Source organism: Schistocerca cancellata, chromosome 4 (genome assembly GCF_023864275.1).
Source record: "Schistocerca cancellata isolate TAMUIC-IGC-003103 chromosome 4, iqSchCanc2.1, whole genome shotgun sequence".
Lineage (NCBI taxonomy): Eukaryota > Metazoa > Arthropoda > Insecta > Orthoptera > Acrididae > Schistocerca > Schistocerca cancellata.
The window spans coordinates 411,024,693-411,041,817 of record NC_064629.1 but is presented as its reverse complement, the minus strand read 5'-3'; the positions used below and the strand labels follow the sequence as shown (position 1 = coordinate 411,041,817).

Sequence of the window (17,125 nt, the reverse complement as noted above, 5' to 3'; positions counted from 1 at the left end):
TGGAAACCAAGAGCAAAGTGCTTGGATTAAAAAGAGTGTAAGGTTGAGATGTAACCTTTCATCTCTACCAATCAGTTCGTACACCAAGTAAGCAATGACAAATATACAAAACTGGTACAAGATTGTGTTTAAGATTCAGGGTGAAATGATATCAGTGATAAGATTTGCTGATGAATTACAGGATCTGTTGAATAGAATAAACATTCCAATACGTACTGAACATGGACTTAGAGCAAACCAAAGAGGAACAAAAGTAGTGGGAAATTGCAATGTGAGAATAAAAAGCTTGTTAACATCAAAACTGGTGATTACTATGTTAAGGAATTCTCATACCTCGGAAGGAAAATAACACGACAGAAGAAGCAAGGAGGACCTAACAAATGGACTAGCAGAGACAAAGAGGGTATTCCTGGTCAAAAGAAGTATACCTGTATCACACATAGATCTTAATTTGTAGAAGAAATTTCTGAGAATGTATATTCGGAGCATATTTTTGTATAGTAGTGAATTATAGACTGTGTAAAAGCTAGAACACAAGAGAATCAAAGTGTCTGAGATGTATTTTTACAGAACTTGAAAATTTGGTCGACTGATAAGGTAAGGAATGAGGAGGTGCTCCACAGAATCGATAAAGAATGGAACATATTGAAAACACTAACAAGAAGAAGGGACAGGATGGTAGGACATGAGTTATCACATCGGCCAATAACTTTCATGGTACTAGAGGGAGCTGTATAGGGTAAATACTGCACTGGAAGATGGAGATTGAGACACATTCAGTGTAAGGTACAAGTGCTATTCTGAGATGAAGAGATAGCCACAGAAAAGGAATTCATAGCATGCTGCATCAAAACCAGATCACCACTTTAAAAAAAATCCTTGAAATGCACTCAGCATCCTTGTGTTTGTATCTGTTTTTGTACACCACTGTGACGCCATATTCCTGAAGCCTCGGGATCCATCTAGCCAGTCAGCCCTACTGATTCATCATGCTAGTCATCTAGAAAAGAGAATCTTGATTCATCACCAGCACAAGTAATTCGCAAATAAATAAAGCTGCACTTGTTCATAGCCCAAACAATTACAGGTCACTCTTTTGGTTGAAGAGTAGTTCATCTCAGTCTTGTAGGAGCGAAGTCTGGATGCATAAGCTATCACCTTTTCAGCACCTACCTGTAGATGTAGTAGAAATTCACCTAACCCATAATGTTAGTGTTGGTGTGAAGTTCTGGATCAGCATTCTTGTCAAAAAGCGCTATGACTGAAGATGGCGCTCATGCCTCCTTAAGGATGGAATTGATAGCTGTATTTCTTATTGATATAGTTCAATGGTTAGTACACAATGCAGGAACATCATGTGCCATGTGTATTTTTCACTATTCACATGGGAGAAAACCAAGGACTCTTTGAAGGTTTAGTGATAAAATGTTGCAGTACCTTCTCCACTCCAGCTGTGTTATCTGTCATTCAACTGGCGACAGACTATATGACTGCTGGCTAAGTGAAGAACGAGTCCCAGTTTTAAAATGGTGTTTTACCATTAGCACATTATGCCTGTCTGATTTCCACTCTGGAATTGAAAGCACTCGAAAATAACACAAAATTATTATCACTCTCTGACACTGTTCTTTCCTCAGGCCAGATCTCATAGGTAATTCCACAGTAGCTTCGTCCCCTGCATTGTCCAGAGTCGTAGAACAGCATGACTCTTTTCATCAATGGCACTCAGCTGCCCACCTGGGACAGTTAGGGAGGAGTTGTGGCAGCTTATCACAGTTAGTGAGACAGTTCTCGTTGAACACCTGCAGTACTTATGATCGTAACCATCATGTAGATTCCTTTTGTGGACCTGAGTACCTTTTTGCAATTGGCTAAGGCTTCATAGTAAAAGTGAGTATCTAGCCTGGTGACTGGAACTCTTGTTGTTGATCATTGTGGGATAAAAATGCTTCAACAACACACACCCACATCAATGTTTATTATTTACTTGTTGGAATGGCTTCGTGATGCCTGCAAGAAGTACCATCCAAGAATGATATTATGACTACATTCTGTTGACACAACAAATGTGAAGGACTGTGTTCCGTCAGTGATAGTTATTCTTGCAAAACATGTTTCTCTTAGCTGGGCATATTTCCCATTTACAAGTATCAACACAATTGCATTCATCACAGAATACAACTTCTTCAGCTGGCAATGAGAAGCATTCAACATTACAGTTGCCTAGCTCCTAGATAGGTTGGCCATCAATGATGACTTCCATCACATTTCCTGACATCTTAATGACTGTCATCCATGGAGGGTTCCCTCTTATGGTGGATTCACATCCACAGATGCTTGTTTCAATTATTTTGCCTGAATTCAGTGACTAGGTGAGTGGCTGGTACCACTCTACAACAACGGGGAGTGGCTATGGAATGTTGGGGAACAAGCTCACCCAAGATATGATAATGGGCTTCGTCCCACTGTTCACTATAATCATCTACAGCTTAATGATGTGAATAGAACTGCTGTGACGGTTGATATCTGGTGGTGTAATAGTTGTTGAATACGTAATTTTCTCTCTAGAAGCATACCATGTGTACAGTGCGGAAACAATGGAAACAAACTTTCATGTATCCTCCGTTCTCCAAATGTCAGTTCTTTTGCAGGACATCATACTTAGCTAAGGAGATGATTGTACTTGCTTTGGTCAGGTGCTGGGTTGTCATGTCATGGCTATGACTTGAGTTTAAGTTGGCCGAGTCAATTCTTACTGACATGTTTGACTGGTGGCACAGATTGGTACTAAAAATTGATAAACTTCTGCTTTCAAATACTCTACATCAGCTTCACATGAGGTCAGGGTACATGGCTGCTACCTCTTGTGTACTTAGTTTCACAGTTCTGGCCGACATAAAATGCTGAATCCACTCTCTCACTACTGAGTATATGTGAGAGGCAAGATCGTGGGGGTCTTCCACAGCTGCAACAGTTACCAAATTCACGAGTCAATACATAATTCATTTGTCTGACTCTTTTCTCTGCATTCCCTCAATTCTCTAGCACCACTTCATAAATTCTTCTGTTGTTATCACATCCTTTATCACAAGAACAGCACACCTTCTGCAAAGTGTGTGGTTTTGTCAGCTTCTTTTATATTTATATTTACAATGTGGCAAAGGGCCATAATTTTCTATATGTAAGACTGTCGTTTCTGCATGCCAGTGCCACCTGCTTTGCAATTGTTCTCCCACTAGGTAGAGTTGCTGGTAATTGTCACCAACTGTGTTCTTCAGTTTGGCATGGCCTTTATCCCAACTACCACACTCCTCTTCATTCTTCTTGGGACTCTGAACTCAAGTAAAAGTACACATTTGCCAAGCTCATCGAGTCATCCCACTTGTTGTATTTGCAGACTTAGTGAGCCCCTTCAACCATTTAGTCATGTCCTGACTAGAAATCCAGAAAACATTGTTGGCTGCCTGACTTCCTGTTCTTTTTGAATTGATTGGTTTCCTGAATATATAGACCATGGGAATGATGTACTGCTTACATTCTGGTGATGTACATATTTTGAAGTAATCGACTTCTCCACCAAACAATGTCACACTGCCCAAATTCAAAAGTTGCGTCTTCGGTAAAATGTAACACCTAACACCTGGCAGCATTTTTATTGTATAATCCAATGTGCAGAGAGCACAGAAGTGAACTCTTTCATAGAAACTTCAAATATTCCACAATATGCAAACATTACTAACTTAAGAAATTTCAAGAACCTTCCAGAAATGATAAATATTAAATGAGGATTAACTAATGGTGATCAGTTTGAATTGACAACTCAGAGCAGGCCAACCAGTGCTCCTAACCTCTACACAACACCGCATGCCGTATAGCTTGAAGCAAAATAAACAGTTAATCTTTTAAATGATAGAAGAAAGTGTCACAGCGACTGATACTGAATTAACTTCTATTCTTGATATTCATATAAATGATCACCATGGTCTAGGATTGACGTCTATGAATACTGCTGAAAATTTCCTGGGTCTTACGTTTGATACAAGCCACTGCATAAATTATGTACCAAAAACCAGCAGCAAAAGCTGCTGAAGAACTCCAGTGTAAGGGTCACCATTATTCTGTGAACAACCTTGTCAGAAAGGACGGTACTGTGGATGTATGTTCAGGATCCCCCTTGCCACTTTATGTCGCAAAGTGCCACATCAGTGTTGTGTGGAGAAAGCTGTTTTCCTTCACTGTTGCTTCATAATCTGGGTTGTGAGTAACTGAATCCACTTTCCCTTATTCCCTTTCTTTCCCCTCTCTCCTCCCTGATGAAGGAACATTTGCTCCGAAAGCTAGGAACATAAATTATCGGGTTCTGTTTTTTGTGTATCTATCGGCTGTACTGAGCTAAATACTGGCCAGCCCCTCTATCTCTTTGTTAGTATTTGTTTCACATCTTTATATGAGATTTTCCATTAATCATTTTCATTTAAACTAGGAGTAAGTTATAGGGAAAGATGGGTAATACACAATTTGTATAAGAACCAAGAGGAAACAATAAAACTGGAAACAAAGAAAGCAGTGCTCAGATTAAAACGAGTGTAAGATTGAGACATAATCTTTCACATCTACTGATCAGTATATACATCAAATAAACAGAGACAGGAAGGGTGGGGGGTAGGGAGTGGGGGGTGAGGGGGGAGGGGGGGGGGAGAGAACAAGGTGACATAATATCAGTGATAAGATTTGCTGATGAATTACAGGATCTGTTGAGTAGACTAAACAGTCCAATGAGTACTGACTACGGAGTGAGAGTAAACCAAAGAAAGATCAAAGTAATGAGAAGCTGCAGATAAGAGAATACAATTCAAAACTGATAATCACTATGTTAAGGAGTTCTCATACCTCAGAAGGAAAATGACACATGATGGGCAAAGCAAGGAGGGCCTAACAAGCAGACTGGGACAGACAAAGAGGGTATTCCTGGCCAAAAGATGTATACTAGTATCACACACTGCCCTAAATTTGAGGAAGAAATTTCTGAGAATGCACATTAGGAGCACAGCTATGTACGATAGTGTCTCACGGACTGTGTAAAAGCCGGAACAGAAGATAATCGAAGTGTTTGAAATGTGGTTTTACAGAAGAATGTAAAAAATTTGGTGGGCTAATAAGGTAAAAAATCAGGAGGTTCTCCACAGAACAGTTGAAGAATGTAATGTATGGAGAACACTAACAAGAAGAATATGTAGGACAATAGGACATGAGTTACAAGATTAGGCGATAACTTTCATGGTACTAGAGGGAGCTGCAGAAGGAAAAACAGCAGCGAAAGATAGAGATTGAGAAACATTCAACAAATAACTGAGGCTATAAGGTGCAAGTGCTATTCTGAGATGAAGAGATCACCACAGGAAAGGGATTCATAGCATGCTCTGTCAAACATGTCTGACGTCTGATCACCACTCGAAAAAAAAGTCCTTTAAAGGCACTCAGCATCCTTGTGTTTGTATGTGGTTTTGTACACCACTGTGAAACCATACTCCTGAAGCCTCAGCATACATACAGCCAGTCAACCTGACTGATTCATCATGCTCGTCATCTAGAAAAGAGAATCTTGGTTCATCATCAGCATGAGTAATTTGCAAATAAATGAAGCTGCACTTGTTCATGGCCACAACAATTTCAGGGCACTCTTTTGATTTAAGAGCAGTTCATCTCAGACTTGGAGGAGAAACCCTGGAAGTGTAAGCTATCTCCTATTCGACACCTCCCTGAACATGTACTAGAAATTTACCTAACCCATCAATGCTAGTGTTGGTGTGAAGTTCTGGATCAGTATTCCTGTCATAAAAAGCTATGGCTGAAGGTGACGTTCATGCCTCCTTGAGGAAAAGTCAAGATTTTCTTGCACCACATCCTAGGAAAATTTGGCATCTCCCTGCAGCAGTTCATGCAATGGACATGCTTGGGTAGGATAAGCACATCCTGAAGGAACTTCTCACACCACAGTTGTGCCAAGAAGGTGGAAAAACTTGTGCCTGCTTTTATTTTCTATGGATCAGGTTGACTCCATTGCCATTAACTAAATGGACAAATTTTTTCCTTTCTTTTCTGCCTTTTTTTCTTTTCTTATTTTTTTCCTACCAATAGGAAGTCTTTCAGAAAGAGGGAGGCCTTCAATGTGAATACACTTTAGCACAATTCTCAGGTGGCTCGGATGTTCTTCAAATGTCTTCCAAAAATGACTGTATCATCCAGACAGCACAAATATGTTGTCCATATAACTTGTTGAAGAAGGTTCTCCATAATACAGGGTGGTCCATTGATAGTGACCGGGCCAAATATCTCACGAAATAAGCATCAAATGAAAACACTACAAAGAATGAAACTTGTCTAACTTGAAGGGGGAAACAAGATGGTGCTATGGTTGGCCCGCTAGATGGCGCTGCCGTAGGTCATACGGATATCAGCTACGTTTCTTAAAGTAGGAACCCCCCTTTTTTATTACATATTCATGTAGTACGTAAAGAAATATGAATGTTTTAGTTGGACTACTTTTTTCGCTTTGTGATAAGATGGTGCTGTAATAGTCACAAAGATATGGCTCACAATTTTACACGAACAGTTGGTAACAGGTAGGTTTTTTAAATTAAAATACAGAACGTAGGTACGTTTGAATATTTTATTTAGGTTGTTTCTATGTGATACATGCACCTTTGTGAACTTATTATTTCTGAGACCGCATGCTGTTACAGCGTGATTACCTGTAAATACCACATTAATGCAATAAATGCTCAAATGCTGTCCGTCAACCTCAATACATTTGGCAATACGTGTAATGACATTCCTCTCAACAGCAAGTAGTTCGCCTTCTGTAATGTTCACAAATGCATTGACAATGCGCTGATGCATGTTGACAGACGTTGTTGGTGGATCATGACAGCAAATATCCTTCAATGTTCCCCACAGAAATAAATCCTGGCACGTCAGATCTGGTGAACGTGCAGGTCACAGTATGGTGCTTCGACGACCAATCCACCTGTCTTGAAATATGCTATTCAGTACTGCTTCAACAGCACACGAGCTATGTGCCAGACATCCATCATGTTGGAAGTACATCGCCATTCTGTCGTGCGGTGAAACATCTTGTAGTAACATCGGTAGAACATTACATAGGAAATCAGCATACATTGCACCAATTAGATTGTCATCGATAAAATGAGGCCAATTATCCTTCCTCCCATAATGCCGCACCATACACTGACCGCCCAAGGTCACTGATGTTCCACTTGTCGCGGCCATCGTGAATTTTCTGTTCCCCAATAGTGCACACTATGCCAGTTTACAATACCACTGTTGGTGAATGATGCTTCATCACTAAATAGAACACATGCAAAAAATCTGTCTATGTTCCACAATTTCTCTTGTGCCCAGTGGCAGTACTGTACACAATGTTCAAAGTCATCGTCATGCAATTTCTGGTGCATAGAAATATGGTATGGGTACAATCGATGTTGATGTAGCATTCTCAACAACGACATTTTTGAGATTCCCGATTCTCGCGCAATTTGTCTGCTACTGATGTGCGGATTACCCGCGACAGCAGCTGAAACACCTATTTCAGCATCATCATTTGTTGCAGGTCATGGTTGATGATTCACAAGTGGCTGAACACTTCCTGTTCCCTTAAATAACGTAACTATTCGGCAAACGGTCTGGACACTTGGATGATGTCGTCCAGGATACCAAATAACGTACATAGCACATGCCTGTTGGCCATTTTGATCACAATAGCCATACACCAACACGATATCGAAATACCGTCCGTACTGGCGGAATGTTACGTGATACCATGTACTTATACGTTTGTGACTATTACAGCGCCATCTATCACAAAGCAAAAAAAGTCGTCTAACTAAAACATTCACATTTCTTTATGCACTACACAAATATGTAATAAAAATGGGGGTTCCTTTTTAAAAAAATGCAGTTGATATCCGTTTTACCTATGGCAGCCTCATCTAGCGGGCCAACCATAGCGCTGGTACCTCTGACAAAGACAGGACATGGCAACACCATTTTGGAGAACCACTTCACACAGGGTATGACAATGGCCTTCATCCCATAGTGGACTATAACCACCTACAACCTGCTGGCATGAAGAGAACTGTTGTGATGGTTGACATCTGGTGGTGTAACAATTGCCAAGCACTTGCCTTCTTCCCCTGCAACACTATACACTGTGTCCGGGTGGACTACAGTGGATACAAAATGCCTTGTTTCCCGTGCTCTCCAAGTGTCTGTTGCTCAGTGGTGCATTATCCTTGGAAGGAAAAATGGTTGAACCTGCTTTGGTCAGGTGCTGGGTTGTCATGTGATGGCTACAGTATTAGTTCAAGTTGACCAAATCAATTCATGCTGACAAGTTTCACTGGTGGCCAAGATTGGTGCTGAAGACTGAGAAACGTATTCTTTAACACACTGTGTGTGTGTGTGTGTGTGTGTGTGTGTGTGTGTGTGTGTGTGTGTGTGTGTGTGTGTGTGGATTTGAAGCGGTTCAACGATGCAGTCATCAGCACCCATACGCTGACCGTGTGAGACCAAAGGGGCTTCTCCCTTGTGCTCTTATTTACATCAACATACACAACTCCTCTGATTGGGGCAATGGAGCAAGTGAGGCAACGCAGACCATTACTAACAATGACATCTGATATGGGCAGCCACTAAGAGGCAAGTCCAGAAAAGAAGATCGGTGGATTATAAAAACAGTAATGGGAGGAGCCAGACATTCTCTAACATACTGAAAGTGGTGACCTAAGAGCTGAGGTAGAGTGAAGACAAAACACAAAATTGTAAAACACGTGCCTCATTCAACTCATTATCACCTAAATTTGAGGACAGGTCTGTCACATTTTACATAATCTACCACCTGCTGGCATGTGGTCAGTGTACATGGCCATTACCTCTTGTGTTCTTAGTCTGACATTCTGGCTATCATGATATGTTTAATCTCTTCTTGCACTACCTGTCATATAAGACAGGCAAGATGGTAGTGGTCTTCCACAACTACAACGGGTACCACATTCGGGAGTCAAATCATCTCTCATTCCTCTGAATCTTTTCACTTCTCTTCCCTCAATTCTCTGGCACCACTTCATGAATTTTTCTGCTGTTGTGACATCCTTTACCACAAGAGCTGAACACATTTCATAAAGTATGTGTTTGGTAAGCTCTCTTGTATTCTGATTTAACAATTGGCATTAGGGTCAAACTTCCACTAGGCAAATCTGCTAGTGATTTTCACCAAATGTTTTCTTCAGTTCAGCATGGAACTGATCCCAGCTATCAAGCTTCTCTTCGTTGTTCTCAGAACACTGGTGGGCTGATCACTCAAGTAAAAGTACACATTTGCCCAACTTATTGTGTCATCCCACATGTAGTACTTGCAAACTTGGTGAGCCCCTTCAAACAATTTGTCAGGCACAGACCGGAAGTTCCAGGAAACATTGATGCATGCCCGACTTCCAGCTCTTTTGGAATCCATTGGTTTCCTGAATATACAGAACGTGGGACTTATGTACTGCTTATATTCCAGTAATATACATGTTTTGAAGTACTCAACATCTCCACCAAACAATGCCACATCATAACCACAATCAAGTCCATATCAAAAAATTTCGTCGTCAGTGACATACAACACCTAACACTAAAATAATTTTTATTGTAGATGCCAATGTACAGACAGAACAGAACTGATCTCTTCAATAGGAACTTCAAATATTCCAATCATTACAAACTTAAGAAATGTCAAGTACCTTCCAGAAATGATAAATAATAAATATGCATTAATTATTGATGGTCAGTCTGAACACACAACCCAGAGTAAGAGTATGAAAGTCAGTGCCACTAACCTCCCCACAACATTCCATGCAGTATAGCTTGAAGCAAAATAATGAGTTAATATTTTAAAAGTTAGAAGAAAGTGTCACACAGACAAATACTGAATTAACTTCTACTCTTGATATTCAAATAAATGATCACCCATGAATAGTGCTGAAAAAGTCCTGAGTCTTATGTTTGACTCAAGCCACTGCTTAAATTATGAATTAAAATCTACAGCAATGGCACCTGAAGAGCTCCAGTGTAGGGGTCACCATCATTCTGTCAAAAGCATTATAAGAAAGGACAGTACAGCGGATGGAGTTTCAAGATATCCATTTGCATTTTGTGTCAGAAAGTGCCACATTGGTTACATGTGGAGTATGTACATACATACATACGTATGCAAGCATGTAATGCAGATGTAGAAATAACTATCAGTTAACAGTTTCTGAAATACTGATTTGGCAATTGCAATACTTACAGCACTACTGTCTTCCTTTGAAGGTTGAGGGCTATCCGGTAATCTTGTCTCAAGAACTGGCTCCTGTAATCACAGCAATTAGCTTTTCGGGTAAGTGTTATACATAATTAAAACAAAACAAAAGTGTTAAAATTATAGAGAGACAAATAGCCTGGTCAAATACTTAAAACCTACGAGTGTTATTTTCTGCAACATCTTTCTCAACCATCGGTAGCAAGAATTATGTACCCTGAAGGGAGGTACTCAACAGCCTTAACAATCTTTCTAGCTACTGAACATAATCCACATATGATGGTGAGATGTTCACACCACTCATGCACATAAAATTGCTTATGTTCACGACAGAAATATGAAAGATAAAAACACTGTAATGGCACAATAACTTCAGAGACAAACTTCAAGCCACTAGGATACCTAAAGGTTCTCTCTTCTTTCATCTCAATATATGAGCGTAGTGTGCAAATTTACAAGTATAAACTATATTCACAGTACACTAAGGTGCTTAACATGTCATTGCCTAGTGTATTTAAAAATTGGCTACAGGCAATTGAAGGAAGGAAGGCCTGTATTTAATATCCTATCAATAACATCTTCATCAGAAACACAACACAAACACACTTACAGAAAGGCAAAGACATAAATAATGAAGATATCCCTGAAATTTGTTCTTATTACTTTCTACCGAATTATGTAAAATTCATTTTTAAGAACTCTTTCTTTTATTTGTCATGCTGCATTAATATTTTACTATTTAACTCTAAACTTGGTAGCAGAAAATTCACACATAATATTTTATTTTACACATCACATCAATTTTCTAAATAATCTCTCAAGATTTCTGGCCTGAAGCATTCTCTTGGCTGTACAAACAAAGGCTGCTAATAATTACACTTCATATTTGAAGCCAGTGCAGACATAACACTCTTTACCATATGGGTACCCAACTTTATAAGAATGATGTGCAGACTGTGTGCTGCCAGATTTGGCCGGTTAGTAAATAAAGATGCCCTTGTTCATGGCAGCAACAAATTCAGGGCACTCCTTTGGTTTGAGATTAGTTCATCTCAGACTTGGTGGACAATACTCCGGAAGCATAAGCTATCACCTATTCGGCACCTTTCTGAACATGTAGTAGAAATTTACCTAACCCATCAATGCTAGTCTTGGTGTGAAGTTCTGGATATTCCTGTCAGAAAAAGCTATGACTGAAGGTGACGATCATGCCTCCTTAAGGACAAGAAAAGATCTTCTTGCACCTCATTCTAGGAAAATTCTGCATCTCCCTACAGCAGTTCATGCAATGGGCATCCCTTGTTCCAGAAGACCTTTCTGAATCACTGGTAGGGTCAGCACATCCTGAAGGAACTTCTCCCGCCACAGTCATGTCGAGAAGTTGGAAAATCTGTGCTTGCGTTAATTTTCTTTAGATCAGGATGGACTCCAATGCCATTAAATAAATGCCTCAAGATTTTAACAGATTCAGGGGAAGACATTCAGTATGAACATACTTCACCACAGTTCTCAGGTGGCTCACATGTTCTTGAAATGTCTTCCAGAGAGCAAAATCGTATTGTACATATAAGGTGTTGAAACAAGTTGTCCATCATATGTTCAATTGTGGCTAGAGGATTGTACAGAGCAAAATACGCAACTCTGAACTCATACAGACCATCAGGAATTATGAGGGCAATCTTTCTCCAATCAGCCTTGTCAGCCTCAGTTTCCCAATAGCCTGTCTATATGTGATAGTTAAAAAAAACTTTGCTACTTTTCAGCAATCTAGGCTGTCATCAATGGCTGGAATGGACAGCTGTATTTCTTCTTGATATAGTTCAATGGTTAGTACACAATGCAGGAACACCACGTGCCATGTGTATTTTTCACTATTCACATGGGGGAGAACCAAGGACTCTCTGAAGGTTTAGTGATAAAATGGTGCAGTACCTTCTCCACTCCAGCTGTGTTATCTGTCATTCACCTGGCGACAGACTATATGACTGCTGGCTAAGTGAAGGACGAGTCCCAGTCTTAAAATGGTGTTTTACCATTAGCGCATTCTGTATGTCTGTTTTCCACTCCGGAATTGAAGTACTCGAAAACTAACACAAAACTATTATCACTCGCTGACACTGTTCTTTCCTCATGCCAAATCCCATAAGTAATTCGACAGTAGCTTCCTCCCCTGCATTGTCCAGAGTCATAGAACAGCATGACTCTTTTCATCAATGGCACTCAGCTGCCCACCTGGGACAGCTTTGGCTGCTCTTGTTAGGGATGAGTTGTGGCAGCTTATCGCAGTTAGTGAGACTAAGTTCTCGTTGAACACCTGCAGTACTTATGATCATCACTATCATGTAGATTCCTTTTGTGGGCCTGAGTACCTTTTTGCAATTGGCTAAAGCTTCACAGTAAAAGTGAGTATCTAGCCTGGTGACTGGAACTCTTGTTGTTGATCATTGTGGGATAAAAATGATTCAACAACACACATCCACAGCAATGTTTATTATGTACCTGTTGGAATGGCTTCGTGATGACTGAAAGCTGAGCATATTTCCCATTTACAAGTATCAACACAATTGCATTCATATCACAGAATACAACTTCTTTAGCTGGCAATGAGAAGCATTCAACATTACAGAGAAACAAATCTCTCAGTTGCCTAGCTCCTAGACAGGTTGGCTGTCAGTGATGACTTTCATCACATTTCCTGACATCTTAATGACTGTCATCCATGGAGGGTTCCTCCTTATGGTGGATTCACCTCCACAGATGCTCGTTTCAATTAGTTTTCCTGAATTCAGAGACTTGGTGAGTGGCTGGTACCACTCTACGACAATGGGGAGTGGCTATGGAATGTTGGGGAACAATCTCAGCCAAGATACGATAATGGGATGTGTCCCACTGTTCACTATAATCACCTACAGCTTAATGATGTGAATAGAACTGTTGTGATGGTTGATAGCTGGTGGTGTAATGGATGTTGAATACATCTTTAGAAGATGGTTGTACTTGCTTTGGGCAGGTGTTGGGTTGTCATGTGATGGTTATGGCTTAAGTTTAAGTTGGCCAAGTGAATTCTTACTGACATGTTTGACTGGTGACACAGATTGGTGCTAAAAATTGATAAACTTCTGCTTTAAAATACTCTACATTGGCCTCACATGGGGTCAGGGTACATGGCTGCTACCTCTTGTGTACTTAGTTTCACTGATCTGGCTGACATAAAATGCTGAATCCACTCTCTCACTACCGAGTATATGTGAGAGGCAAGATCGTGGGGGTCTTCCACAGATGCAACAGTTACCACATTTGCGACTCAAGACATAATTCATTTGTCTGACTCTTTTCTCTGCATTCCCTCATTTCTCCAACACCACTTCATAAACTATTCTGTTGTTATCACATCCTTCACCACATGAACAGCACACCTTCTGCAAAGTGTGAGGTTTTGTCAGATTCTTTTATATTCAGATTTACAATGCGGCATAGGGCCATAATATTCCGTAACACTGTCCTTTCTGCATGCCGGTGCCACCTGCTGTGCAATAGTTCTCCCACTAGGTAGAGTTGCTGGTAATTGTCACCAACTGTTTTCTTTGGTTTGGCATGGCCTTTATCCCAACTATCACACTCCTCTTCATTCTTCTTGGGACTCTGGTGGACTGAGAACTCAAGTAAAAGTACACATTTGCCAAGCTCATCGTGTCATCCTACATGTTGTATTTGCAGACTTAGTGAGCCCTCTCAACCACTTAGTCATGCCCTGACCAGAAATCCAGAAAACATTGTTGGCTGCCTGACTTCCTGTTCTTTTTGAATTGATTGGTTTCCTGAATATATAGACCATGGGAATGATGTACTGCTTACATTCTGGTGATGTACATATTTTGAAGTAATCGACATCTCCACCAAACAATGTCACACTGCTCAAATTCAAAAGTTGCATCTTCAGTAAAATGTAACACCTAGCACTGACAGCATTTTTATTGTATACTCCAATGTACAGAGAGAACAGAAGTGAACTCTTTCATAGAAACTTCAAATATTCCACAAAATGCAAACATTACTAACGTAAGAAATTTCAAGAACCTTCTAGAAATGATAAATAATAAATGAGGATTAACTAATGGCGATCAGTTTGAATTGACAACTCAGAGCATGTAAACCAGTGCTCCTAACCTCTACACAACACCGCATGCCATATAGCTTGAAGCAAAATAAACAGTTAATCTTTTAAATGTTAGAGGAAAGTGTCACAGCGACTGATACTGAATTAACTTCTATTCTCGATATTCATATAAATGATCACCATGGTCTAGGATTGACGTCTATGAATACTGCTGAAAATTTCTTGGGTCTTACGTTTGAAACAAGCCACTGCTTAAATTATGTATCAAACCAGCAGCAAAAGCTGCTGAAGAACTCCAGTGTAAGGGTCACCATTATTCTGTGAACAACCTTGTAAGAAAGGACAGTACTGTGGATGTATGTTCAGGATACCCCTTTCCACTTTGTGTCGCGAAGTGCCACATCAGTGGCATGCGGAGCATGTATATGTAATGCAGATGTAGAAATAACAATTAGTTAACAGTTCCTGAACTACTGAATTGGCAATTGCATTACTTACAGCACTACTGTCTTCATTTGAAGGTTGAGGGCTATCCCGTAGTCTTGTCACAAGAATTGACTCCTGTAATCAAAGTAGTAGAGGGGTATTTCAGACAAGTAGTGAAGGAAGTACTCAAAATACTGCATAAAAGCAACAATTTTGAGATGATAAATTACCTTTTCAGGTAAGAGTAATACATAATTAAAACAAAACAAAAAAGGTTAAAACTACAGAAAGATAAATAAATGGGCCAAAGTTAAGACCCACAGATGTTATTTTCTGCATCGACTTTCTCTATCATCGGTAGCAAAACTTGTCCCCCGAAGGGAAGTACTCAACAGTCTTAACAATCTTTCTAACAACTGAACATAATCCACATGTGATGCTGAGTGTTCACACTACTCACTCACATTAAATTATTTATGTTCACAACACAAAAATGAAAGATAAAGTCACTCTAATGGCACAAAAACTTCAGAGACTAACTTCAAGCTACAAAGATTCGGACAGGCTCTCTGTTCTCTCATCTCAATATACACTTTACCACAATTCTCAGGTGGCTTGGATGTTTTTCAATTGTCTTCCAAAAATGACAGTATCATCCAGACAGCACAAATATGTTGTCCATATAGGGTGTTGAAGAAAGTTGTCCATTATATATTCAAATGTGGCTGCTACATTATTAACTCCGAAAGGAATAACTTTGAACTCATAGAAACTGTCAGGAGTTTTGATGGAAATCTTTCTCAAGACAGCCTGAACAACCTCAGTTTTCCAATAGCCTATCTACATGTCCTTAGTTCAGAAATACTTTGCTCCTTTCGAGCAATGTGGATTGCCATCAACAACTGGCAGTCGAAATTTACACTATGTGATCAAAAGTATCTAGACACCACCAAAAACATACGTGTTTCACATTAAATGCATTGTGCTGCCGCCTACTGCCAGGTACTCCACATCAGTGACCTCAGTAGTCATTGAACATCATGAGAGAGCAGAATGGGGCACTGCATAGAACTCACGGACTCCAAATATAGTAAAGTGATTGGGTGTCACTTGTGTCATATGTCTGTACTCGAGATTGCCACACTCCTAAATATCCCCAGGTCCACTGTTTCTGATGTGATAGTGAAGTGGAAACATGTAGGAACATGTACAGCACAAAAATGTAGAGGTCGAACTCATGTGTTGACTGACAGGGACCGCAGACAGTTAGGCGGGAGGTAAGAAAACTTCGATTTTCTGGTTGTGCGCCTGCTCATAAGCCACACTTAACATCCGTAAATGCCAGACAACTCCTCGCTTGGTGTAAGGAGCGTAAAAATTAGATGACTGAATAGTGAAATATTATTGAGTGGAGTGACAAATTACGGTACACAATGTGGCTATCCAATGGTAGATTGTGGGTATGGCGAATGCTTGGTGAACATCATCTGCCACTGTGTGTGGCGCCAACAGTAAAATTCGGAAGTGGTGGTATTACGGTGTGGTCGTGTTTTTTATGGAGGGGGGCTTGCATCCCTTGTTATTTTTCATGGCACTATCACAGCATAGGCCTACATTGATGTTTTAAAGCACCTTCTTGATTCCCTCTGTTAAAGAGCAATTCAGGGATGGAGATTGCATCTTTCAACACGACTAAGCGCCTACTCATAATGCACAACCTGTGGCACAGAGGTTACAAGACAATAACATAACTGTAATGTATTGGCCTGCACAGAGTCCTAACCTGAATCCTATACAACACCTTTGGGATGTTTTGGAACACCGACTTTGTGCCAGGACTCACCGAGCAACATTAATACCTCTCCTCAGTGCAGCACACTTTGAAGAATGGGTTGCCATTTCCCACGAAACCTTCCAGCACACGTTTGAACATATGTCTATGGTGGAAGCTGTCATCAAGGCTAGGGGTGGGCTAACACCATATTGAATTCCAGCATTATCGATGGCGTGTGCCAGAAACTTGTAACTCATTTTCAGCCAGGTGTTCAGATACTTCTGATCACATAGTGTGTATTTCTTGTTTATATAGTTCAGTTTTAAACAGTCAATGCACAAATATCATATGCCATGTGTGTTTCTCACTAGGACCATAGCAACCATAGCAGAGAACCAAGAACACACTGAGCGTTTAATGATGACATCTTGCACCACATTCTCCA

General features: G+C 40.2%; 1 protein-coding gene across 9 annotated transcripts in view; it reads right to left on the bottom strand.

Moving 5' to 3' along the window:
• The window catches only part of LOC126183366 (uncharacterized), a 505,494-nt gene that overhangs the window by 85,129 nt on the left and 403,240 nt on the right, over nucleotides 1-17,125 (bottom strand). For 5 of the 9 annotated variants that reach the window (XM_049925289.1, XM_049925286.1, XM_049925287.1 and 2 more), the window contains 2 exons: nucleotides 14,979-15,041; nucleotides 10,352-10,414 (listed from right to left, as the gene is read on the bottom strand). The exons of 1 other annotated variant lie outside the window; for it this stretch is intronic. In XM_049925289.1, coding sequence (XP_049781246.1) covers nucleotides 10,352-10,414; nucleotides 14,979-15,041 — 126 coding nt within the window. The remainder of the gene's footprint in view (nucleotides 1-10,351; nucleotides 10,415-14,978; nucleotides 15,042-17,125) is intronic. 3 more of the 9 variants (XM_049925288.1, XM_049925291.1, XM_049925293.1) reach the window with 1 other exon arrangement.